At 36.7% G+C, this 27618-nt stretch overlaps 1 protein-coding gene across 8 annotated transcripts in view; it reads left to right on the top strand.

Annotated features, from left to right (window-relative positions):
- The window catches only part of magi2a (membrane associated guanylate kinase, WW and PDZ domain containing 2a), a 318611-nt gene that overhangs the window by 198807 nt on the left and 92186 nt on the right, over positions 1-27618 (top strand). For all 8 annotated transcript variants that reach the window (XM_041257504.1, XM_041257508.1, XM_041257502.1 and 5 more), the window contains exons 4-6: positions 15561-15776; positions 25207-25402; positions 26172-26251. In XM_041257504.1, coding sequence (XP_041113438.1) covers positions 15561-15776; positions 25207-25402; positions 26172-26251 — 492 coding nt within the window. The remainder of the gene's footprint in view (positions 1-15560; positions 15777-25206; positions 25403-26171; positions 26252-27618) is intronic.

Raw genomic sequence — 27618 nt, 5'->3', positions numbered from 1 at the left:
GAGTTCATGTATAATTGTTAAATGCTTTTATTTTGATTACTTGGGTGATGGTTTATCTAAAACAGGAGACACTGGATAAATAGATCCTGTATCTAACTTTTAAAGAGAGCAATCCACTGCCTTAGTGTAATTTACTCTCAGTGGAGGTATGTACTGTATATGCCACAGCTTTTATGAAAAGTATAATGATTGATTATAAAGCTTTTTACAATCCTGTATTACTCCTGTACGCTCTACGAGGAGCTATAAATTGACTAACCTTCATCTATTATTTACAAAGCAGAGTATCGGAATTGCTAAGAGTAATGAAGATTTTAAGACATGAATAACGGTTTTAATCCATGGATGGAACCTGCTATAAAACCTGGAATTAAAAAGGCTCTTTTTTAATAAACAAATATAACATACCCTTGCATTTTCAGCAGGATGGCTAGAATCATATTTTTATTTTTAAATAGCAAAAAGCATTGCTGTCTTGTTTTAGTCTATACAGCTGGCATACTATATGAAGTGTGGATATCTGGAAAAGAGACTAATTTACAGGAAGGGAATTCTGTGGCCAGCAGATTTTCTACTCTATGGTATGGTACAGACATTTTCCCCAGTGCTGCCTTTTTTTGTAATTCACCACTTGATCTCAAAAATAAATTGTTGTAAAATGTTAAAGTTCATTACAGTATGCAACCCCCTCTCAATACTATAATAATATGAGCTGTTTTTGTTCATAGTGAAGTGCATCTTACCAGCATAAATATCTCATGAAAAGATGAAGCACGTGAAAAATGATGAAACGCACACTTGTAATGGTTTTTTAAGTCGGCCTTTACCAACACATTGCTACGAAAATTATATTAGTACCTAAGCTTTACCATATCATCATCAAGACAGAAACTCTCATGGGTTCAGACAAATTATGAAGATGAGCCACTCAGAACAGACTAGATGAAGGCAGGTCAGCCCAGCAAAGCGAATTGTCTCGGAATTTATAGACCCCTGAAAAGTTATGAGTCAAGTTATGAGCATGTTTTAAACAGTCGCAATTAGCACCGAAAAGAGAAAGGTGGAAATCCAGAACAGTACTGTGACTGTTTTACTTGTAAAGAAACAAAAAACGGTGACTTCCATATTCCAGAAGTCCACTTATTAAATTTTGACCCGACAGAGGCATTTGTTTGCAAAAAATATCCTAGACAGAGTTTAGCAAATGTTGACGTGATTCCTTCATCAGCCCAGCTGAGCCCTGAATACTTGCCTAAAGTTGCCGAGTATCACAAGCAGGAGATTATGGAATTGGTACAACAGTCGGCTGATGCACAAGATCAGTATGGGTTACACATTGTATTTGTTTTGCAAGACCTAAATGGTGAACATGCACCTGACATACTGGAACTGAAAACTGCCTTGCAGTTAACTTTACCTACAGGCTGTTAATTACAATGCTGTTTCACAAGCTATTGAAAGTGCTTGAATAACGTAGATGTTAATTTTGATGTCAGTGCGTTTATCTGTATATTTTCTGTTTAAAAAAAAAAAAAACTACACTTATTTTATATTTCTGTCCGTGAAATACGATACTCGTGACAATGCTGTGAATTTTAAAGAAAATTTTCATGATTTTCACAGGGCCTTACTTATAACTGATAAACATGTCCTGTTTAGCAGGGGCTACTGTATGATTATGAAAAGCTTTTTTTATAGAAACACAGTTTTTATTTGGCGGTGAAGGTGGTGGCCTCACTATAGAATCTGATGGGATTAAACTGCCTTTCATTATTTATTCACACGGCTCTCGCAATGCTATAGAACTCGCTAAGAGGACACAACGGATATTTAAATTAGCATATTGCAGCTCTCTTCATTAACACATTTTCTCTTAGTACACACAACAAAATGTATACTTTGCGAATTGTCACAACTACAATGCAAATTGTTTCCGCTGCGACTGTCTTAGAACGTCTACATCTAACTGAATATGATGAGGTCTTTTTCCTACTGAGGATCAGTCTGCTTTACAAGGTATATGTTAAAATAAGTTCTTAAGTTCACTTTCATCCCTCCCTTGATATGCATCTATTTCCTTGTCAAAATTAAAATAGAATCATAAATCAATGTCATTCTAATAAAGTTCAGTGTTGACAAAGAAATTTTGTGTACTTTCATAATAATCCCAGACTGGGGCAATGAGAGCACATTAGAAAAAGCTGCTGCAGAATTTAAATCACTGCTGCACATCTGTTAAATGTAGCAAATTGCAACAAAAAGAGAAAGCAACAATAAAATATAACCCACAGCAACCAGATAAATGCACTGTCATGTTTTTCACACAATTTTGAGGAATTGTTCAGCAGTTTCCTCTCTTCAGATCCTTCTCAATAACTTGACTGATGGGAATCGCACACTTAGATGAAGTGCGACGCAACTGTGAAGTTGGCCATTCTAAACATTTCAGAATTCACTTAACCATGACTGCCTTTACTTTTCTGCTTCTATTCTTCATTACAGAATCACTTTACAGAGTAAATAGCGACGTGCCGAAAAATATACTGATACACGGCCCCACCTGTTGCTACAACTGTTTAAATAACGTAGCTGGGATTTTTCTTTTTATTGTTAACATCCTGACAACTTTTTACACTTAAAACATTAAAGTGTGGATCATTAGTGCTGTGTTACTTGTTTGACAATATAGGCAATAATCCTTACTCTATCAGTGCACTAGAGCGGACATTTTTAAATTATAAATGTAAAACATTAAAGGTACGTTATTGTAACAACACATGGGGACGTTTAAAGCTATATTTTTCGGATCCCCGCAACATTACCGGATTTAAGGATGTAATACCAGGGCCCATCTAACACGACTGCTTATTTTTGTTTGTTTTAGCAACGGAGAACCTAACACAATCTGCCCAACATTACTCTCTTCAGATTTCAAACTTGACCTGAAATTCCAGTTTAAGAAAATCTGAACTGACCACAAACTAAGTAAGAAGGTGTAAATATGTTGTTTTCATTAGTCCAGATATGGCAGTAGACATCAACTCCTCATTAGTCACATTTTGATCATTACATGGGCTGGACCATGGTTTCCAAAAGATTGCGAAGAATTTGATTGTTCACATCCTTATACTTTCCCAGCAGGGCCATTTATCTAACAGGTGGTCTGAGGGATACGGTATTATATAATGGAAGGGATCTTGAGCACTAAAGGCGTTTTTCTTGATCTCTGTCAAGATTTGTATAAAACTAAAGATGAGGAAAAAGAGTGACTGACTTAATTCAGGTCTTAAAATGTTAAATTTACCAGTTTGCAGCAGATTATGCAGAGGACTGCTTATGCAGAGGACTGCTAGGGCTATGAAAAAAGAGCTCTGTATATATAACCCATGACATTCAACAAATAATTGCTGTGGATAATCATTTGAGAAGTCAAGAACAATGTCCAGAGTAATGTTACCGAAACTGCAAAGATTTGAAAATGCCAGGTGGATTTAGTCAGTGGTAGTCCTGCTTATCCAATTAGGACACACAACTGGGATATTTGTCACACTTACATTTTAGTGCCATGGCAACTACACTCACTTATTTCTATTTAAATTTATCTATTATTCATTTCTATTTAAACCTTTCGGTATCATGGTATTCAGTATTATTTGTCTTTATTAATTATTGTGTATTTAATGTGCTATATATTCAAAAACTACAAATTGTAAGTCGTTTGTGTTATTTTTTTTTTTTTTTTTTTTTAAGTGCTGAGCTATTGGTTAATTTACTTTTTTATTTCTTATATTTGTTTAAGTTTGAAAGTTGCACAGGGACTTAAGATGAATGTTCTAAGAACACTGTGACATAGACAGTTCTGAGACAGAGTAGCAATCTTAAACAAAATAAGGTCTTCAGTGTGTGAATCAAAAAGTTTTCCCTTTTGTCTAACATGTTAGAATCATACACTTTTGATATTGGAAGAATCTTGATATCAGCAAGGCTATGTTTTTGAGAGTTGGAAGTGCTTTGCAACAGGTTGATCCAGCTTTTTCGTAGTTATGGCAGACTTATGGTTTCTGAAACGAGTTTGCAGGGCTTGGTGGTTTTACCCACACTGTTTTTTGCAGTCAGGATGTTTGTATTTTATAACATACTGTAGGTTCTACTTGTTTTGTGTTCTACTTGTGGTATGTTTGAAATAACAGTTTCTTCAAGGTGATCACTCAGGTAGTAATATATATATATATATATATATATATATATATATATATATATATATATATATATATATATATATATATATATATATATACAATACTGTGCAAAAGTTTTAGGCAGGTGTGAAAAAATGCTGTAAAGTAAGAATGCTTTCAAAAATAGACATGTTAATAGTTTAGATTTATCAATTAACAAAATGCAAAGTGAGTGAACAGAAGAAAAATCTACATCAAATCAATATTTGGTGTGACCACCCTTTGCCTTTAAAACAGCATCAATTCCTCTAGGTACACTTGCACACAGTTTTTGAAGGAACTCGGCAGGTAGGTTGGCCCAAACATCTTGGAGAACTAACCACAGTTCTGTGGATTTAGGCAGCCTCAGTTGCTTTTCTCTCTTCATGTAATCCCAGACAGACTTGATGATGTTGAGATCAGGGCTCTGTGGGAGCCATACCATCACTTCCAGGACTCTTTGTTCTTCTTTACGCTGAAGATAGTTCTTAATGACTTTTGCTGTATGTTTGGGGTCGTTGTCCTGCTGCAGAATAAATTTGGGGCCAATCAGATGCCTCCCTGATGGTATTGCTTGATGGATAAGTATCTGCCGTACTTCTCAGCATTGAGGAGACCATTAATTTTGACCAAATCCCCAACTCCATTTGCAGAAATGCAGCCCCAAACTTGCCAGGAACCTTGCCTGCAGACACTCATTCGTGTACCGCTCTCCAGCCCTTCGGCGAACAAACTGCCTTCTGCTACAGCCAAATATTTCAGATTTTGACTCATCAGTCCAGAGCACCTGCTGCCATTTTTCTGCACCCCAGTTCCTGTGTTCTCATGCATAGTTGAGTCACTTGGCCTTGTTTCCACGTCAGAGGTATGGCTTTTGGCCGCAAGTCTTCCATGAAGGCCACTTCTGACCAGACTTCTCCGGACAGTAGATGGGTGTACCAGGGTCCCACTGTTTTCTGCCAATTCTGAGCTGATGGTATTGCTGGACATCTTCCGTTTGCAAAGGGAAGTAAGCATGATGCATCTTGCATCTGCTGCAGTAAGTTTCCTTGACCAACCACTGCATCTATGGTCCTCAACGTTGCCTGTTTGTTTGTGCTTCTTCAAAAGAGCTTGGACAGCACATCTGGAAACCCCTGTCTGCCTTGAAATTTCTGCCTGGGAAAGACCTTGCTGATGCAGTATAACTACCTTGTGTCTTGTTTCTGTGCTCAGTCTTGCCATGGTGTATGACTTTTGACAGTCATACACCATGGCAAGACTTTTTGTCAGCTGAGTTTGGCTGTTCCTCATCCAGTTTTATTCCTCCTACACAGCTGTTTCTGTTTCAGTTAATGATTGTGTTTCAACCTACATATTGAATTGATGATCGTTAGAACCTGTTTGGTATAATTGTTTAATCATACACCTGACTATATGCCTGCAAAATCCCTGACTTTGTGCAAGTGTACCTAGAAGAACTGATGCTGTTTTGAAGGCAAAGGGTGGTCACACCAAATATGGATTTGATTTAGATTTTTCTTCTGTTCACTCACTTTGCATTTTGTTAATTGATAAATATAGACTATTAACATGTCTATTTTTGAAAGCATTCTTACTTTACAGCATTTTTTCACACCTGCCTAAAACGTTTTGCACAGTACTGTGTATATATATATATATATATATATATATATATATATATATATATATATATATATATATATAAAAAATTGACTATACACGGCCATATAATTATACACACTGTGATAGTTGTTACAAAGTCAGCAACACAGAAATGGGGAAGAGGGATATGTGTGACAAGGGATACCTATGAAACCGATTTGACCTTTTAATGCAGTGGCAGTATTCACCACCACCGTCACCAAAGTGGTGGTGTAGGTGGTTCTATAGGACGGACCACAAGGACCTTTTTGTTTTTTGATGGTGACCTTTTGTCGAGACTAGTGTTGACTCACTACTAGTAATTACTCTTTAGGTGTCAAGTCCAGTGTATTCTGAAACACAGCATATGGCTGTGGCCGCCCAAATCACAAACACCTTTGTTCAACACAGGACATGACTCGGACTATGTGCCTGCAGCTGTAGTAGCATGTCGCTTTATTTTTTTGCCAGTTCACCACTTCGTGGTTATTTTCTTTTTTTTGTTTTTTTTTTGCCTGCAGTGGTGCTAGATTATCTCTCCAGGCATGATTCTGTTGATCAAAGACAAATATGTTGACCTTCACATTTTGAAGTTGGTCCGTTTTTAAATTAAGACAACATTATAATTAGTGGTCTACTTAAATCGCAGTTAAGTTTACTTATTTTTCGCAGTTAGGTTCTGGAATAAAATTTGGATTTCGCAGACCTGTTTTTAAACATTAAATAAACCTAAGTAGACAATATTTCAGAGTATTGTAAAAACCTAAAAATAGTGGTACTTGCTTCCTTACTAAAACAGAGTGCTGTAATTTGTTAAAGGCAAGCAAGCAACATCCCTTAGCAGTTGCTGCCGACATTCTCTGTTGATGTAGCCATTGATTTGGTTGGAAGCGTAAGGCTAAGCTTTGCCAAGTTATACAGATGTGGAAATCGATTAGAAACAGTCCCAAAACTCAGTTACCCAAGGGCATCTGGCATACTTTAATAAAGGCAATATATGCAGCACGTTTGTTGTTATTTGTCCCATCCAATAATTTATTTTATTAGTACTGAGTCAAAACAAAGAAAAGGTGCCTATTCGGGTCTAAAATTCGACCTGCTTTTAAAAAGTAAGCAGCAGGTTGTTTGAAGCGAGGTGGCTGTGCTGGATCGTACCTCTAGTACTGATTTAACTTGGCTACAACCGACAGGAATCCTTTTTGTCAGCACTGACTTTCCAGTTTGTTTTCTGAAAGCTGTTTATTTTACGTTCTGTTCAGCAGTCTCTGTAGTAGCCTTTAATGTGTGATTCTGGAGCTAAGTAGCGATCTATCATATTTTCTCCAAAGACACATTACAAGATGTGCAAAACAATTACTTCTGTCTGCATGTACAGTTTCTTTGGGAAATGTCTTGACACGATCATCAGCCGAAATATACTTTGCTATTTTTGCTTCGTCGTCCATTTCTGGTATTTTACCTACAGTGCTGAAAAGTAGATTCTAGCAACCTAAATCAAAACAATGCAGCACTGACTTTGTCCTCTCTCCTACTGTACAGTACAGGTCACAGAAAAGCCCCTACAGACACACTGATAGGCTCATTAAAACCTTGTTATCATTTGAACAGTAAACAAGAATGTTAACCGCTTTGGAGTATTTTTTTGTAAATGTTATTTGTCTAAGTACGTTTTTTTTTTTTTTTTGCCTAAGTGCAATGCACACAGGACGGCGAAGGAATAAAAAAAGTCCTATCTACAAGGAAGATACATAGTTTGCGTCGATTGCATTGTGTAGTAGTTCATTTAAACAATTTTTTTTTTTTTCTCTCCGTACTTGTCCGGTATGCATTGGACCTCAAAGAGTTGAATTTCGCGGTGACCTCTCAATTTCCCGATTTCCACGAAATCGTGATTTAGCTAGACCCTTAGTTCTAACTAGGGCTTCTGTTTTTCGGGTTTTATTAATTGTATTTTTCTGTGCTTAGTTTTAGCTATTTTGAGTTCTATATAAATAGTTTTTTTGGAGGCTTTCATTTTTTTTTTATATAAAACTGTATGAAATTAGTGTTTTCATTTACTAAATTGAATTAAACTACCAAATTGCTTGAGCGTTTTGGGGTTTTTTTGTGTCAAAATATGTATAGTAACTCGACAATACTTGCACACTTGAATTGTACCTTCTTTCCTTTGCTGTCTTCCACAATGAAATCCCTATGGTCACAGATACATTATTCAGGGGTTTTTGCATTTTTGTACATTTCGCCACAATTCTGTTTTAAATCCTTTGTATCTTAACTGTAATACAGCTTTAAATCCCCCTAAGAAGCCTCCATCCTGATTGTAATCTCATTCTAAATCTCGCAAGCGGAGTCTCCAATAGAAATGTAGGAATGTGCTGTCACTCAGTAGTTGGGGCGGGTTTAAAATATTCAATGATAGGTACAAGTCAGGAAGGCAGGGACATTGCCCAGCAGTACAAGGAAATGTATTTATTATTATTTTTGTAGTAGGTTTTTGTTTTTTTGTTTTTTATGTGTGTTTTCCGGCTATCCACTGATTTTATTATTTTTTTGCATCTGGTTTTATTGGGTAAAACCGAAAATCAGAAGCCCTAATTCTAACATCGCATGGCAGGGTAGAGAGACTTGTGTCATGTAAGAATTAACCCACAACAGGGTGTGGAGTGTAGGAATTGTCTTACCGCACACCCTGGAGTGAGTTATTTCACTTTTAAAATGGCAACATTTTTTTTTTAAATAATTACACAAACTAGCTCTTTTAAGGACAATTTTTGAAATGTATTATGTATCCTCCCACTGAAAAAAAAATAGTACCTGAATACATATATTTTGTGCTTTTTTTATTTGCCATAAACATTACATTGAACATTCCCATTTATAGTAAAAATTTTGAGATAAAATGGCATTTGGGAATTGAAAGCAGGTTAATTTCCCACATCTGAGGGAGGGTTCACGTAACAGCCAAACACTGCACTGGCACTTGACATCAAGGGAGGAGTTTCCGAGCATTTTTGTGTGTGCGTGTGTGTGTGTGTGTGTGTGTGAGTGATCCTACTCAGGTTTTGCGGTGTTCAAGAGAAGCTGACGAATAATTTTACATTGATGTCCGGTAGCCGGCAATAATTTCCCTAGATTTTAAACTAGCATTAGACTACATGTGGGCTAAACGACTTCCATGTCAGTTTGCACAGTGCTGCAGTTCTTCCCATCCGCGGAGAGCACAACAGAGTTCTATGCTGAACCCGACCTTGTTTAAAAGCCCAACGGTTGTGTCAGAAGAGAGCACATTTTAATTTTATTTTCTGACTAAATACCACAGTATATTTACCATTTTTTCTGTAATTCTTCGTGACAGAGATGAAAAAAGCCATTGTTTGTTGGGTGATTTAAATGCAGTTTCAGTTGTATGTTGATATTTTTACTTACAGAAACACTGTTTACATTGTTACTATTAAGGTGTAGTAATATTAACAGATCAGGTAAGTACGTTGGTCTATGATGCCACAGTCATGCGGTAAGACAATTCTTACCACACGGTCATGTGATCTTGTTAAGCCAATCACTGCACTTAATTTATCCAAGCCATTTTATAACACCTGTTAATACAGACTAGGTTTCATGATTCAATATATGTAAACCCAAAGGGATTTGATACCAGGCTGGTTCTTCAAACTTTAATGAGGCCAAAGCCCAAATGTTTAAACAAGATAAGTTGGAAAAATCAAAGACCTTCTGTAAATTTAATATATATATATATATTATATATCTATATATATTAGATATATCATATATATATATATATATATATATATATATATATATATATATATCTTTTTGTTTATGTATACATGTTTACAAATGGCTTAATTAATGTAAGACGACCCGTTGTAGCCGGCATGAAAGCTGCCTTCAACTAGAAAAACAGATCATGCATGCACTGTAAATCAGCAGCACTGAAAATCATAAATAGTGGAGAAATAAAAAGTGGTAAAAGGGCAAAGGAGGACAATTACATAGTTCAATTTGGCATAAATACATTGCAAAGACCCAAAGACTATGAACGTTGCGAAGTTGACTGCCAAAAAACAGCAATCGAAGTTTTGCAGATCATCTTTTCAGCCAGTCCAAAAGCTCACTATGCAGGGAACATAATATAAATGCTTCTTTAATATGTTATAACATAAAAACAAGGTATCATGGTATAACAACCATAATATGAAGTTCCAATCTTTCTAATTACATTGTATACAAAAAACTATTTACAGGTTAATGTTTTATGTTACTCACCACAAAAGAAACTGTGGGACATAAAGAAACAATCAGGCTATTAAAAATGTGAAAATGTACTGTAAAAACAGCAAGTACTGGTGCAGCAAAACACGCTGGGCTGATTAAAGAGCATGTTATGAATGATATATTCCTTCATTAGTGCAGTTGTTGTTAAGCACAATAATTGGCACAATCGCCTCTGAAGCACAGGGTCACAGGATTTTATCCCACAACAGATTATAGGATATACTCCCTCTAAGCAACTTGCATGATTTGAATGTAAAATGAAACCTATTTTAATATCAAGGGTCCTTTGTGTATCAGGGTCTGAAATCCTGAAATGTTGTGTATTTTTATCTGCAGAAGTATTTAAAACTCCAGGGAGGGTTGTTTTAATTAAGTACCCTGTGGAAGTAGTTACAGTTCACATCTGTTTAAATCCCTAATACTAGGTCCACTGTTTTTATTTTGTTTAGATGAGGCAAGTAAATCCCAGTTTCATATCAAATATGCACAGTACACGTGTAGAACATTTGTAGTAAGACCAAAAGCTTGGTCACTCCTAGGATATTGTCTACAGTCCAAGAGACAAAACAAAAGAGAGCTTATGCTAACTGCTTGACCAGTATCAACAATACAAGTGCACATCTACAGACTGCCTGTCAATGGGCTTAGTATGCTCAAAATATAAAAACTGTAAGTGTGACATACAGACAGAGTCTGATTCTCATGAATGTATAGTAATTTTATCACAACTGGTTCAACAGTTCTCTAGACATATTTAAAAATCGAAAGCACATTTTACATTTACAGCGATTATAATCCAAACTTACTGCGCCTTCAAAAACAAAGTCCAACAGAGATGGTATAAACAGGTGCGTTGAACTTCAATATTCGCAGATAGTTGATGAATGGAAGAATCCACACACTGAAAACCATGAAGTGGCAACAGGAATTGCTACAATGCCAAATTCATGCCAATAAAATCAATGTCTTTATTAGAGGAAGTACAGGCAAAAAAAATAAAGTGCTGTGTGCAAACGTTTCGATCAAATTGTGATCATCCTCAGTGCTAACAAAATCAAGAGCACCTTGTATAAAAAGCTTGTATAATACTATATAATGGTCTGAATATATGATGCTGTTTGTCTTTTCTTCTTTCTTTTAATTAACCTAAATTTAAAAGTATGAATTGTGACGTATGAATACTGTTAGCAGTAGCGGGCAATCTGAAACATTTAGCATCATGGAAGTGCTAGATCACGTTGCTCTAATCTGGTATAAAGTAACCCTGAAACTGGTGCTTTCCCTATTTATTTATTTTGCAGCAAGTGGAAAGCTTTGTTGTAATGTTTATAAAGTTAGAGGGAGCTTCTATTGTGTTGGTTGAAGAATGGAGTTCACTGAATTGTTTTAAAGAGAATTGACTACATTGAATCCCCATGGGTGAACTGCCTATGTGTTCACAAATGATTAAACACATACCTGTGCCAGATAGCCAAGTCTATTGGGATTGTCTATTCATGGTATTAAAGAATGCTCAGCACTGTATTTACCTCTTGCACACAGATTCTCTTTGAGGAAGGTACTCATTCCTCCATGCCTGTATTAAAATTCTATATTCTTTACAGTTGCTCCGGTTCCTCAAGAAAAAAAAATCAACAGTGTGAAATAAAAAGAAAACGTGCTTGTTCCCATGGCAATTTATCAAGCTTCATTGTCTAATCATGACAAATAAGAGGGAAAAGGAAATGTAAAAAGACTGCAGGGCCCTGGATATGTTCACCATTCAAAAGGCAGAATCAGAGGGCTACACCAGAAATGCCTATCATCAAATCATTTGTTTTTCAGCATTTCAGTTTATTTTATTTAATTTTATTTTTACAGAGAAGACTACAATAACTATTTGATGAATAGCTATTATGATTGCCAGGAAGCAAATAAACAGATTCATTATTTATTGAGAAGGGGCTGAGGGTAATCTCTTGGCAGACGGGGAGAGACACGGTGACTGACGTTGAAGATGCCATACAGGAGCTCAGGATTTATTTGTAATACAATGGGCAGCAATGATATAGCTTAACTAAACTAATCCCTACCCCAAGTGGCAAATAAAACCCAGATCCCCATTCCACACAGAGTGGTCAGAGGTTTCTGATCTTTTGTTTGGTTGACAGGTTCGTTATCCAGGCAGTATGGACGGTTCTGGTCCTTGGCACATTAGCAGCCCTGAGGTGTGTCAGTCAAGGAACCACAGCCCTCCACTCCTTGGCTGCGATTCCCGATAAACTAACTCAGCTGGCAGGGCAACACAGCTCATTAACTGCCAGGAACCAAGCACTGAATTACAATTAAAAGTCCTATGTGTAACCAAACATATGTTTAGTACTTCAGCGTAATGAGATTTCCTCATTTTAAAAGATGGATTGATGTTTCTTGTTTATCAGTGTGAGTAACAAACTCTTTTCTCTGAGCTGTCAATCTACAGTAAGTTATGGCTCAATGTAATATACATTCTCGGAGAGCTAGGAGCTAGATTAAGTTAAAATAGTGTCATCGTTCTGTTTTTTACATAATAGTGGTCACTACTGTGTATTTAAATGCATGAGGATTGATTTAAAAATTGGAGCATTGTTACTGTAAAACAAATTTAAGATTAAGTTTTTCCACGGCAACAACAAAATAAAATAAACTGACAAAGCAGTCATGAATGACCAGGAATGGATTGAGTTCTTAAGGATTATTACTTAATTATCTACCATATTATGAGAAGTAATTCAGTTATGATATGCAACACTCTGATGGTGCGGTTTAAACATTTTAGGAAAGGTGAATAACAAATTATTCTGGTGACAAAGATTATGGCCGCTCGCTGTGAAAGTACCAAGATAGAGTGATAACTACAGTTATCTGTCTGGCTGGTTAATGGGTTCATTTATTCCATCATTTTTAGAGTTGCAGATAGATTACTATGTGTTTTTTTTTTTTCAAGTTTCTCATCCCCATGGTTTTCTGGCAGGTTTTCAGGATAATAGAGTAAGGACATGTTGTACATTTCTGAAGTTGTAAATGTATGGCTAGTTTGTTCACAAAAAAAAAAAAAAAAAAAAAAACAGGTTTATACATTTATTCCACCAAAAAAATGCAACCAAGAATTAGTGCATTTTACTAGTGAACTCAGATTTAAATTGCGATCTCTTTAATCGAGTCACGGAGCAACCAAAGACCCCCACATGGCAGACTTGTAACTGATCCACTCGTCATGGCCTTTTACACCTCTTGGACCTAAAGCAGATACAGGAACATCAGCCCACAGAAAGCATGTCACTTGTTTATAAAAAGCTAGATTTGAATGTCCCCAGAAGGGATAAACATGCTGCTGCCCATTCCCCGTGATCTTTTCATTTGCATTTCTCATATCCTTTCAGAGCAGTAAATCCATTAACATGAGCATGCTGAGAAACAACTTTAACAAGGAGAAGTAATCAAAAACCATGACCGGGGGCAATGGGACAGGGACGTTTTCCTTTGGATTATTCTTTTTAATCAAATATAAAAAAATAACACAATGGAAGATGTGTATACATCTAATAGTGTGGATTAAATTTTTGTCTCCCCATCTATTAATTTAAAAAATGCACTATTATCACAATCATAATCAGATTTTGAAGTAGAATATATGGTTTTCACACACTGAATATATGTTGACCATGATATGCATGTCAGATAGGATTTAAGGTGATGGGGAGGGGGGGGGGGGGGGGTTTATCACAAGTGGTTTACTGCACTTGTCAGCAGCTTTATTTTACTAACCTGGATAATGACTGCTGGATCTTTAAATGGTCTGAATCATGCACTAAAATCAATCCACTGTTCCTTTCATGTAGCAGTTCTATAAATCTTTTCTGCGTTTGCCTTAGGTGAAACATGACTGACTTATAAACCCAGTGTGCTTCATTCCATTAATGACTTCATATGAAATGCAATTTGTATAGATAAATATTGAGTATACGCTATGGTTTGTTATTTAGCTCCGTCAGGGAGGTGAGAACCCATAACATATGGTGGAAAGAGTTATGAATGGCAAGCTACTATTGTGAAAGCCTCATATACCCTATTTTACATGCAAAGAGAAGGCTTGGACCTTATTAATCCAAGTGTTCAATGTCGTGGCAGAGAGAAGGTGCACATTAGTAATGTATGTTTTTGGCAGCTCCTGTCTGTCTTTTGATAGAGATGAACCTTCCTTCACCTAAAAGTCAAGGGTAAAAGTACAAGCAGGAAGTCAGCGTGACATAGTGATGGGTTTTCTGGCTCCACCCCCCTTGATTGTAAACATAAGTGTTCTGTGTCCCCAGACACCGGTTGTGATGAGGAGCACAAAGATACACAATGTTAAGTAGGTGGCACTTAAAAAAAAAAAAAAAAAAAAAAAAAAAAAAAAAAATTCCCAAGAGAACTGTGCTATTCTATTCGGAGTGATTCTAAAAAAAAAAAAAATCACAATATAGCAGACCTCTGCACTGAAGTACTCTATGAGCTATTAAGTTCTAAAAATATCCATGTGCCATCGATTAAGTAAATGGAATAAGTCATTTCGGTGTGATTTTCCTTTCAACTGGTAACCGTCGTTGGTTTTCAGTTCTATAAGGTATTCTGGGTGTGGGAATGTATGTTAGTCTTTAATGTTTTTTTTATTTACAACATTTACAGCATTATATCATGCAGCAGTAAATCTTAGTATTACAAGAATTAAGATTAGGTAATCAGTGTCAAATAGGAGTTAAGATCCACCCAGACAAACATGAAAAGAAAATCTTCTATAGTAATGAAAGACATAGTGAGGTGCACACCTTATTATATAAGTGGTCTAATCCAACAGCAGACTCCTACTTTAGAGTCTGAAACAGTGTATTACCGAAGTATAGTCTCATTTATCCAAATGGATTAGGGTGATGGGCTTCTCGGATATGCATGAGTATCATTAGAGGTTTTCTGTAATCTAATTAGGTTTGCAGTGCCTGCATGATTGCAGTTCCGAGGTGCTTTGTACCCTTGTAAATACTTCCAGTGAAATGTGCGCTTCTTGCATCCTGCCTCGGCTTCAAATGTAGAGTACATATTTCACAATAGTAGAGGTTTTCAAGACAGGAGATTTTTAAGTAAGTGAGACTTGACTGTATTTTCAATTTTAAATAAATGTGGATATATTGTTCTCCCAGGTGAGTTTGTGAGAATCTCCTACTAATATTGATATAATTTAAGGCTAAAACAAGGCTTGACTAATGCTTGATTTCAAATAAGAAACACATTTTGATGTACCCGTTGTACTTCAGTATGTAAAACTGCAATGGCAGGAGTGTAGACATACATTTTTAATAGTTGTTTTTTTTTTTTTTTTTTTTTCTGGGGGGGTGGCATCATTCACAGATAACTATTACGGTACTCCCAAACCACCTGCTGAACCAACCCCACTGCTGCTAAATGTAACAGACCAGATCCTGCCAGGCGCCAGACCAAGTGCCGAGGGGAAGCGGAAACGAAACAAGTCTGTGAGCAACATGGAGAAAGCTGGCATTGAGCCCCCAGAGGAGGAAGAGGAAGAGAGACCAGTCGTCAATGGCAACGGCGTATCAATAACTCCAGGTTAGAACTCTGAGCTTTAATTCTGTAATTACACACAAGCAGCAGCATGTCATTGCTTTTCTGGTCAAATTTTTTATTGAGCTCCATTCAGACGATTTCTGTACCTTCAGCCACTTCCTGGTTTAGAAATCTCCTCTCAGGAGATGCTGGCGGAAGTGACGTGTGAAGGGAAACGCAGCTGCCTCGTAACACTAAGTGTAAGGCAGGCAAATTTGGAAATTTAATACAGATATTTTTAATTGTAGAATTTCGTTTTTCTTTTTTTTTTTTTTATTGCGGAAAACTATAAGAAAACATAACACAGCTGAGGTAAGGGTCCCCAATAATTTGTTACTTGATATGGGTGCATTGTATGTTGCCAGAGCACTTTGAAATCGATCGTATGTGAAGTATTTAATTGAAAAAATATTAATTTTTTCAATATTAATTGAACAGTTTTTCTTGTTATGTTTTGTTTTTTTTTTTTTTTTTTTTTTTTTTACCTTTTCATACCTTGGCTGTTACTACAGAAATATGACATGGTAGTTCGTCACTGTGTGTCTATTGTAGTTTTTTTTCTGACTACTTGCGCAGAAGATCACATGATCAGATTATTTCGCTATACACCGTTATAGTACAGGTCATTGCATCTTCTCCACAGGGTAAATGGAAATCTGCAAGTTTTACAAACAAATGTCTGTGATTAATTGATAGTCCTATTATAAATTATTTTATTTTTAACAGATCTTGCAAGAGTCTCGTAAAGATCACCAAAGAATAAATGACAGTGCAGCAAAGGATAGCATAGAGGACACTACTGAATCAAAATCATGTCCTCCAGCAGGGTGTAGTGAGGGTGTAGAAAGAGGTCAGATAGCTGTCCAAACACTGAAATAGAGATTGCCTTCCAAAAGCGTGGGTAAGAGTACAATTTAACACGACAGTAATACAGTAACATTTTGTAAAGGTGCTTTCATAAAAACAAGATACCGCCATAATTCACAATCAGGGCACTTCTTGAGTTGCAGTATTGTATTGTAAGTATTGTGTCACACACCCCCTGTCTAAACTCAAATAATGTACCTGCAATATTTACTAGTACTTGCTAGGATGAGTGAATGTTCAATAAACTTCAAAAACATATCACTGTTAATAAGTATAGTTTAACAATATGTTTTTTTGCAAACACTTGCTAGCTCCTTGCGTAGCCATGCTGTTTCTGTTCCACTCCCCTTCCCCTGTGCACGTCATATAGCAAGGGGAGGAGTTCCACAGCAACGACTGAAGCAGGCTTCCTGTTTACCAAAACGCTGACTTAAAACATAAAATTAGACTGCTTTCCAGCAACTTTTGAATAAAATGGAACATTGGAGTTTGTTTTGGGTTATGTAAGTTAGTTATTTTTTATTAGTACAAATCGCTGGAAGGGCAGTTTAAAATTAAGTTTGAATTTAAAGCCATTATTATTTCCCTTTAAAAGGGGATTTTAATTTAATAATGTCATCCTTACTGGGTTCATGGATTAATTATATGGCAGACGTGCATCTCTCATTGCTTTGTTTTTTATGTGAAGGACAAAACATTTTACAGTGTTAGAAGAAATTGATTGCTAAATTGTGAATGGTTTAAATTAAGGTGAATTCAGAAATTTGTCTGGAATTATCCATATTTTACCATGGTTGTTTCTGGATTTCTTACAGTATGCTTGCTAGATCATTTAGGTTGATTTACAGCCCTTGTCAAATAGTTCCTTCATGGCAATTTTACCATTTCTTAATGAAAAGAGCAAACATAGGTTTTATTAAATTTAAACAAACTGTATTGCAGATCAATCACAGTAATTGAGTTTTTCAGGCTTCACTTGCAGGATTTGTAGACACTCATTCATTTGAAACAAGGGGGCATTACATTATGGCTGAAATGGAAGAATCTCCCTTTGTGTAGAATACAGCTGAATATGTGGGACCAAATTTTCATGTGAAATAAACACCACCAAAAGCTCATTGTCTGTTTCTTGGCTAAATCAATTTGGCAGTGATTAACAGTAGCTGACATGTTCCCAATCATATGTAGGTCATCTGTTCTAATTCTCTTTAATCAATATTGAATTATATTAGTCTGAATCTTGTTTAATAAGGATTTATATATCACCATTGCATTATGTTTTGACAAAGTCCAGAGGTGTTTCTGTCTACAGTTTTTTATTTTGAACCTGTCCTTATTAAGATGCATTTTACAACCTACTCTGCAGTAGAGGTCCAAATAAATGAGGATCATGCAGCTCTACTTAAAAAAACCTGTTTGCTTTTGTCAGGGTGGTTCAAATCAGGTCTCCGTTTGCCAAATGCGACCTTCAATTTTAATATGGCCAGTAGATTTGACCATAAAGTCGCCATGTTGGCGACTAAGCATTTACAGTAGATACATCAGAACTTTGGTAATAAAGGAATCTGCACTGCAGAGCCAATCCTTTCGTGGAACCAGACCCCTTTTCTTGTTTCCATAGTATCGCACACCAGCCAATCAAGTCAGGGTAAAACAGCGGACATTATCTATGACAAATTAATTCTGCATTGTCTGCAGAGGCGGCTTGATTGGAGTTCTTAGTTTGAATTTATTTTTCTTTTGCTCCATTTAAAAAAACAAAACTGTATATTATATAAAAAAAAAAAATATTGTATTGCAATTGTGAAAATGACTTGTCTTTGACATTTCTTTGTGGATTTTTATTTTTTATTATTGAATTATCTCTTCTTCCCTCACAACACTTATAATTGTATAGGATAGAGTTTTTTTTTTTTTTTTTTTTTTTGCCAAAAAAGGTTTTATAATTGACTAATTTTATTATCTCATTGTATATGTTGGATCAGATTATTATTATTTTTCCTGTTCTACATTTTGATTTCTTTCTATTTTATTTTATTTTTTAGTGATTTATTTTTTAGGTTATATGTTTTTTTTTTTTTTCACCTCTCCCCATTTCTCTCTAGGATTTCACTGTAATTATTTAGGGTTTTTGGGGGATGGTTTTTCAATTTATACTGTAGCTCTAAAAAAAAAAAAAGTCATTTCCTGACATCTCAAAAAACAAATTTGTTGATTTTATTTTTCATTTGCTCTTGATTTTCGCATATAATATATATATATATATATATATATATATATATATATATATATATATATATATATAGCGAGGTGTGATAAACGACTTGGCATTAACATGTATTTGTGTTTTTTATTGAATTATCCTCTCACAACAGACATTGCATTTGTATAAGGTTTAATTTTATTATTGCATTTTCTTTTTATTTATAATTGTATTTGTCCTGGGCAGTGGAGGTTTTATTTTGGTCAGCGCAGAGTGCCCGATGACTCTGGGAGTGAATATGTGCCAAGTGACTCTTCCTTCCTCCAGTGAGGTATCCAGCAGTGGTGAGGAAGAGGAGCTGATGGACACTGAGCAGAGACCCTGAGGATTTCAGCTACTCTACTACTGGACTCCCCCTAACAACATTCAGCCTCAAAATCCTACTTTTTCTGGCACACCAGGTATCAGGTTGAACACAACTGGATTCACCCCAATTAACTTTTTCCAGTTGTTCATCACTGATGACCTTTTTGAGCATTTGGTTACCCAAACCAATTTGTATGTCCAACAATACATGGCACAACATGCAGACAACCTAGGGCCACATTCTACGGTGTGCAAGTGGGACCCCACTAATGTAATAGAAAATGTTCTGGGGTTTATCCCTTCTGAGATAAACCTAGATTAAATTTTTATTGGTCCACCAACCCAATCCATGCTTGTCCAATATTCCCTTCTACCGTGAACCTGGACAGATTCTAGTTATTTTTTTACACTTCAATGAAGGTTCTCCCAAGAGAACATCACCAGTGTAACCAGCTTTTCAAATTATGGCCACTTCTCGAACATCTACAGAACAAGTTTGAAGAAACATCTACACCTGGCCAAAATATACCTGCACATGAGTCCGTCCTTCTGTTCAAGGGGAGGCTCAATTTTAAACAGTATATTACCATGAAACGTGCCCGTTATGGGATTATACTATACAAACTTTGTGAGAGCTCATCAGTTCAGAGTGTACACAGGGAAGGACTCTCGGATTGAGCCGCCTGGCTGCCCCCCATGCTTCCAGACTACTGAGAGAATTGTGTTTCCCCTCCTAAACCTGAGCTACCATTTATACTGTACACAGATAATTTCCGCACAGGAATCCCTCAGTTTACACATCCAAAACAATGGCTTCTGGCACAAAATGACCAAACCGGAAGGGATTTCCTCGTCAATTTCAAAACAAAGGTGTGGCAAAACCAGCTGCATGAGGAACTGCTGGCAATGAGATATACAGATTAAAAAAAGCAGTCATACCTCCTCACCACCATCACAATGAGGCAACAATAGCAGTTCCTGTGCTAGGTACGGGCAAGCAAGCCGAAGTGTGTCGTGGACTTCAATAACAACATGGAAAACGTGCATAAGTCAGACCAGATGCTAGAGCTGTACAATGGTGCTAGGAAGACCATGGCATGGATGAAAAAATGCGGCATGTACATGGTCCAGATTTCTTTGTACAACAGCCATGTAGTGTACAGTACGGCTCCAGAGAATTGGCTCACTTTTCTGGACTTTCAGATCTCTGTGATCTCAAGCCTCCTATTTGATGCACAACAAATGCCAGTGACTGAAGGAGTGGAAACAGTAGCAAGAGTTGGGCAATGACATTTTATACGGATACTGCCACAGTCCGAGAAAAAAAGCAAGCCACAAAAATGGTGTTGTGTGCGTTTCCGCAAGGGCATGCAGAGGGATCCACGGTACTACTGTCCCTCTCAGCCAGGCTGAGTGTATGTGTTTTCATAATGTCCAACCAACTAGTTTATTGCAATGTGTTGTGTTGCTTTACTTTGAGAAATAATAAATCATTTACTACTTTTAACACTTTGAAAGGGATATCATTAAAATGCAACATCCAAGGTTAAATACTATATACAGATTTCAATTATTTCATTTCTTAAATTATTTAAGCAGTGTGCAAAAGATCCTAATGGCAATGCATATTTTCCCCAAAAATGTTTGCAGTATAATTTTGTAGATTGCATTCAGTAGGTCGACGACCTCTATCTTTGTGAAAGCGCCTTGTTTTTCTCTTAACTAACATCACTTACAAAATACTTTAATATGGGGTTCCTGCTTCTCAGCTCCGATTCGCTTTTCTCTCTCCTTTCTCTAGGCTTTCGTGAGCCGGATTTATGATGATACATTGAATCAGACTACAATCACACTTTTATGCAGAAGCATAATATAAGCTAAGAATCCGTTTGCTATAAAGTAACACAGGAAAACACAGATTTTCAATGGTGTCAAAGAATTTTTAGTTTTACACTTGGTGCTGGGCAAAAGGCATGCAGGGCTTTTTCTTTGTTTGTTTGATAATCAAATCAATACACGTGTCATATCATCAATACAGGCAATTTTGCTTTAAATTTGCGTAAACATACTTGCTCAGTAAAACTGATTCTGGTGTAGAGGTCCAGGTTGAACGAGGCGCACTGTCAAATTCATGTTGAAACGAACGTAGCTGCAGTTTACTTCATTATCTAGTCCGTTGTCTGCTTAAACATGCAGACAACGATAAAAACCAAACCTAAGATCGGGTCAAGGAGTTTGGCAATACCATCCCGCAAAGACTAACTCGGAGATAGACTGGTATGAATGCTATTTATTATTATTATTATTATTATTATTATTATTATTATTATTATTATTATTATTATTACATTACACAGAAGTATTTGTAATGTTAAAGTAAAATGGTAAGTTTGTTTATATTAATGACTGATGGCACCTGTGAGCTTGTTACTTCCTTAGAATATATGAGTGCCAATAAATGCTTCTTGTGTTAACTGTTATTCAATAGTACTGTTTGTTTAACTTATGTGAGGGTGGGCGCTCAATTTTAGCCTTTTATTTTAAATGTGGAATAAAGTGGATTTTTATAGTTTTTTGTTTTTTTTAAATCTGAGAATTTGTATTTATTTATTTTTATTCTGGAAAGCTAGGATCCCTGCTGATGACGTTATCAGTGAGGTCTGTCGCGCACTCAGGAGCAAACCATTTCTCAGCCAAGGAAAGGGGGAGGGGGGAACATTTAAAACTTATTGCATGATTTGAGTGCAAACATTATTTGAAAATATTTCCAGGACATAAGGAAATGTGTTTGGCAATACAATTAAAACAATAAACAAAGCTGTGGCCCGAGACAACTGTCAGGGTTGTCCCCCCCCCTGACGGTGGCCCTGAGCAGCAATGACTTCAACTAAGTGTTTCCAGTAATTGTTGGTCTGTCTCTTACATCAGTTTTGAGCAATTTTGGCCCGTTCTTCCTTACAGAACTGCTTCAACTTGGTGACATTTGAGGGCTTCCTTACATGGACAGCTCGCTTCAGGTCCTGCCACAACATTTCAATGGGGTTTAGGTCCGGACTTTGACTAGGCCATTCTAAAAAGCAGAATTTCTGCTTCTGCAGCCATTCTTTTGTAGATCTGCTTGTATGTTTGGGATCATTGTTTTGCTGCATGACCCACTTTCGGTTCAGCTTCAGCTCACGGACGGATGGCCTGACATTCTCCTCTAGAATCTTCTGATACAATGCAGAATTCATGATTGTGTCAATGATGGCAAACAGTCCAGGTCCTGAGGCAGCAAAGCAGCCCTAAACCATCACACTCCCACCACCATGCTTGTCGGTTGGGATGAGGTTCATCTGTTCGAACGCACTGTTTGGTTTTCGCCAAACATAACGTTGCTCATTGAAGTAAAAAAAGTTTTACCTTTGACTCGTCGGTCCAGAGAACATCGTTCCAGAAGTCTTGTGGATCATCTACGTACTCCTTTACGTGGATTCTGTCATCCGTCTCCATTGATTCTGGAAATATCACTTGCCAAAAGAGACGACATGTGGACTGTAATACAGTACATAATTTTAAATCTGGTACATAATGTAGCAGCATGCAAAATTCCCCATTAAAGACCCAACAGCAAAATTAAATCAAAATGTTACCCATGCACAGAACTGTGTAAAACGTAAAAAGCAATGCAATTTAGCAAAAGGGTTACAAAAAACTTTGTTTCCAGAATTAAAACCATATCTAAAGTCAGTATTTAAAGTGGTAGAATATTGTACTCAGTAAGGCCCTAATGTCACAGTTCACTTGCAAATGAAAATGTACAAAAGCAACTAAAGATCACAGATTAAAAAATACATCACAGTATCATCCATTCCATCACCTACAGCCAATCATACTACTGCTACTACAGTGCATCACTCTAAACAGTACAGCCAGACACAGTGGTGCTTGTTTTTAAAATCAGCAACCTCAGGCCACAGACAAGAAATTATTTAATTGCTGCCAACAGGCTACTCGAATAACCTCATTTACAACATGTTCCTTCATTTGATAGACTGTTTGAGACCCAGCATCCTCATGACCATCACTAATATCTTAGTTATACAGTATTTTGGCTGGGCCTTTAAACTTTTACTTAAATACCTTGTGCTGAGGGGTTATGGTACAGTGAGCAAAAGTAAATCACTTAACTCCCATTTTTCTGCCTTGCCAGATCAATGTGAATGTTTTACAAACCATTCATATTATTGCATTTTATGTTTGGAGTATTTGCATTGATATTCTGAGATATTCTTAGGAGATGCATTAGAGACAGCCACTATGATCTCTGCAAACGGTGAGATATACCTGTGTCTTGCAGGTGGAGTGGAATGCAATTTGTTCATTCTGGATTCAGGCCACAAGCATGTGATACCAATAGAAGATACAAAGTACAGTCTACCTTTCAAAAAACTGTGTTTTTATTAATAATATATGTGTTAATTGCACATCCATCTTTTAAAAAATAGCTAGAATGCTGTCCTTTGGTATTGGATATGTTTTTGTTAGCTAAGTCTACCAACTGTCATCTCTAGGTTTTTTGTCTGTTGATACTCTTTTAAGCCTTTGGCAATAAAAGCAACGTTTGTTTTGTGTGTACGCGTACTGCAGCCATCTTCCAGTACACCTTTTTGGATATGAGTAATTAATTAACCTTGAAGGTTCTCTCTCCTGGTAAAACTAAGGTTCTAAATAAAATCGAAAAAATCTCTGCTGGTTGCTAGGCTACAGGTAATTAGAAACTATAAGGGATTTAATAGAAACAGCCTCGAATGGGTTTCTGGTTGAGAGTGCAGGGCTCTTGAAATAAACCAGAATAAATAAAAAATACTTGTGGCAAAAATAGGATGGCTGATTCCAGGCTATTTGCTCTCACTTGAGATACACAGTAAATGTGTACATAATTGTCTGGAATTAGCTATCCAAAACCTCCACATAACTGCAGATATACAGTTTTTATCTATAAACAATAAGCCCCTTTCGAAAGGACCATCAGTGTGACATGTGATGGGCTTGCAGGCCACATACCTGTATACTAAAGGTTGCAAAGCCATCACCTATATCTTTTGAAGAATCACATTGTTTCACAGATTGTTTCACTTTGATGGACTGTACAGTCATGCTGATTAATAAGTAAGGATTATTCTGGACATTCAGCTTTGAAGCATCAGACTGTATTCCTGTAATTGACTATTGCAGATATATTTTGTCTTTCATCTTCACATCGCAAAATTTAGGTCTACTAGTCTTTTACAGTAGTGTCTATAGTAGGACAGTTTTCCTTATAGAGTTTCTGTTCCAGCGGCATTTCTTTCATTAATGGGTTTTAATGCATCAGGTTATTTTTTGACTGTGTCTCGTGCCTAACAACACACCAAGAAGTGACAATATCCAGCATAACCCATGCCCTCTTGTGCCTTATTGTTTAATTGTACAGTATGTAACTCTTGTGTGTTATCTTAGAGAAAAGCTGAAAAATGTTCTTAGTTTTATTGCCTAGGGCCCAGGATGTGTAAAAAAAGGATTATGTTTAATATATTATATAGGTACAACTATGGAATCCTTTAATATTACATGAATTTCACTATTTAGCTGTTTTTAGAGAATGTTGCAAAAGTAGATGTGTTTATATTTTTCAGTTGTCATAGAAGGCTTTTATTCAAAACCAACATGAATTGATGGTGTATGTAACATATGTCTATGTGTGCATTGAATACTGGAAAACATTACATGTTCAATTTGTTCTGTGCTTTTTTTAACATGGCAGGTAGTGCAATGTATGCAGATGTAATCTAGGCAGGTATTTACAAGCCCATTGATTTGATTTCCTTGCTGCGTCTCTTTTTAGAAAGCTGTCTTTATGACAGTTTCATATTGCGTACTCAAGTGACTTTCCCTCTTTTTAACATTGTAGTCTTGAAGGAATTTAAAAGCACAGTTGGAAGTGGTGATGTGGTTTGTTTTGTGTTCTGTTTATAGAATCGAGTGAACATGAGGATAAAAGCACCGACGCCTCAGGTGAGATGCCTGCACAACCATACACTGTAGAGGGACCAGACAAAGAAGAGGAACCACCGAAGCTGCCAACGAAGCCGGACGAGAATGATGAGTTGGGACCACTGCCGGACAACTGGGAGATGGCTTACACTGAGAAAGGAGAAGTCTACTTTATTGAGTATGTTTGAGTTTGTCTGCTAAAATAAGCATTAATGACCATTTAGTAATAAAAGGAGTAATAGTTATCATTATTATTTGCTTATTTGGCTGTGCAAAGTAGCCTGTTTTCATTGGAGATTCCAAATGGAGCGTCGCATTGGCTCTGGCGCTAATGTGATTTAGGGAGACAAAATCAGCAGAGACTGTTTCTCCTCATCACACTGTAGCAAACTCTGCTGGTCCAGTGAGGTCAAAAGCAGACACCTACATGGCCGCCATTTGTCCTCTAGAGGTCAGTAGCTTGCTGATATCTGCTCTCAGGTTTCTGGCTGTAAATGAAGAAGCTGGCTCAGTCGTGAGATCGGAGGATGACCACTCAACCTTTAGTTCTCCTGAGCTGTGAGGGGAAAAATGATTAGACATTTTAAACTGGGGAGAAAATCAGGGGGTTAAATAATTGGGCGAAAAAAAGAAGTTTTTAGCGTCTGTCTCCTGCCCTGCACTCCGGAAGGAGTGTTGTTGTTTCCTTAGACGAGCTCAACAGATTCATTGAAGTTTTCTTGGCAAGCCAGAGAGATGAACTTGCCAAATTTGCAGCTGTCTGCACAATTACTCTCATGCCTCCTTCAAGGCTAATTAGAAGAAGTAAGCAAATTAAACATATCGATTGCAATTTTGTTAGACTAACCTTTTTTTCATTTGAGGGTGGGAAGCCAGGTTTTCTATTTTTTAAAAAGGTTGAGCTAACTGCAGTGTGTCTGCTCAAAGTATTATTTTTTTCTCTATAGCCACAACACCAAGACGACATCATGGCTTGATCCAAGGCTTGCAAAAAAGGCTAAGCCCCCGGAAGAGTGCAAAGAAGACGGTAAGCACGTTTTGTTTGCTTTGCTGCTACTGCTTTTGAGCAGAATTGTCTTTTTTTTTTTCTTGCGCTTTTCAGCTTCAAACACAAGGTGCTTTAGAGGCTGAACTAGTGTGAAGGGTGGCTCTGGGGCACAGAGCTAGGTGATCTGGGAAGTGAGTTCCTTGTCTCCTACACTTGTCCTGTATAATAAAGAGGACTGGCTTTGTTGTTCAGGGTGCATTTTTTGTATTTTTGTTCTTTGTGGTTTATATTTTGAATTTACTGGCCAGCAAGTAGGTAAAATGTTTTTGTTCTGTTTTTATTCTAAAATGGAATTGCTGTAACTGAATGTTTGATTTTGTGTGTTACAAATACACATAAAGAATATTAAAAAGAAAGTGTTACATTTTGGGCCGCTAGATAGTGCTTTTAAAAATGCATTTGACAAGCATCTTATCATTCAGTTCTTCATTACGGAGAAGAGTTTCTATGTAAGGAACAGAAAAGCCTTTTTTCACAGATACCCAATCAATAAATACCATCAGCTTTCAATTGGTAATCAGAATGGGTCATCAAGTAGTTTTAAGTGTTTTACTTTCTCTCCAAGAAGGCGATGGAGAGACTAAGGGTTTGAGAAATGGGTGTGGCAAGTTGCTGGGGCATATTCAAGAGCTGGATTAGGAAGATTAGATCAGTGAGGCCTGGTGGTATCAATGGTTTGGAAGCTTCTAGGGACTGACTGAGCAGCCCACATCCTGACAAAATTGGCTTTTTCAGACATGAAACAGTATACAAAAATATATATCTTTAATATTTTAGAAGATACACATTACATTGATCAGAATTAGATTCCTATAAAATAATAGGTGGTTTGATTTAAAATTGACAGATTAAGCAGAGAAAGCCGATGGAGGAAAAGCAGTGATTTTAGTAGAGGGTTATTTGGTTTGCATTGGAAGTACTTTGAGTACATTTTCAAAAACCGTGGGCATCCATGTACTATTAGAGCTTTCTCACATAGAATAAGGCCTGTTTACCTCTGTAGTTAGTACGTGTGTGTTTTGTGTAATAGTTTATTTTTAAGCACCGTTGGGCTCTCTGTGATATGAACATTGCAAGAATGTGTCAAAGTACTATCCTTCAGCCGGTTCAGTACTTTTAAATACCACTAGTAACTTAATTGTAATCTTCATTCAGGGATATTGAGTAGCAAATATTTTTCTCACTGTTTTGCTCTGAGACTCACCAGTTAACTGTTTTCAATAGCCACCAGGTCTTATTTGAGTGAACTGTATATTCAAGTGATCTGTAAAAGCCCTTGAAGCTACCCAAGATAAATATGAGCCAGATTTGAGCAAAATGTGTCCAAATCTTAGCTGGGAGCATGG

Source organism: Polyodon spathula, chromosome 8, assembly GCF_017654505.1.
Source record: "Polyodon spathula isolate WHYD16114869_AA chromosome 8, ASM1765450v1, whole genome shotgun sequence".
NCBI lineage: Eukaryota > Metazoa > Chordata > Actinopteri > Acipenseriformes > Polyodontidae > Polyodon > Polyodon spathula.
This window is presented reverse-complemented; position numbering and strand designations above follow the sequence as displayed.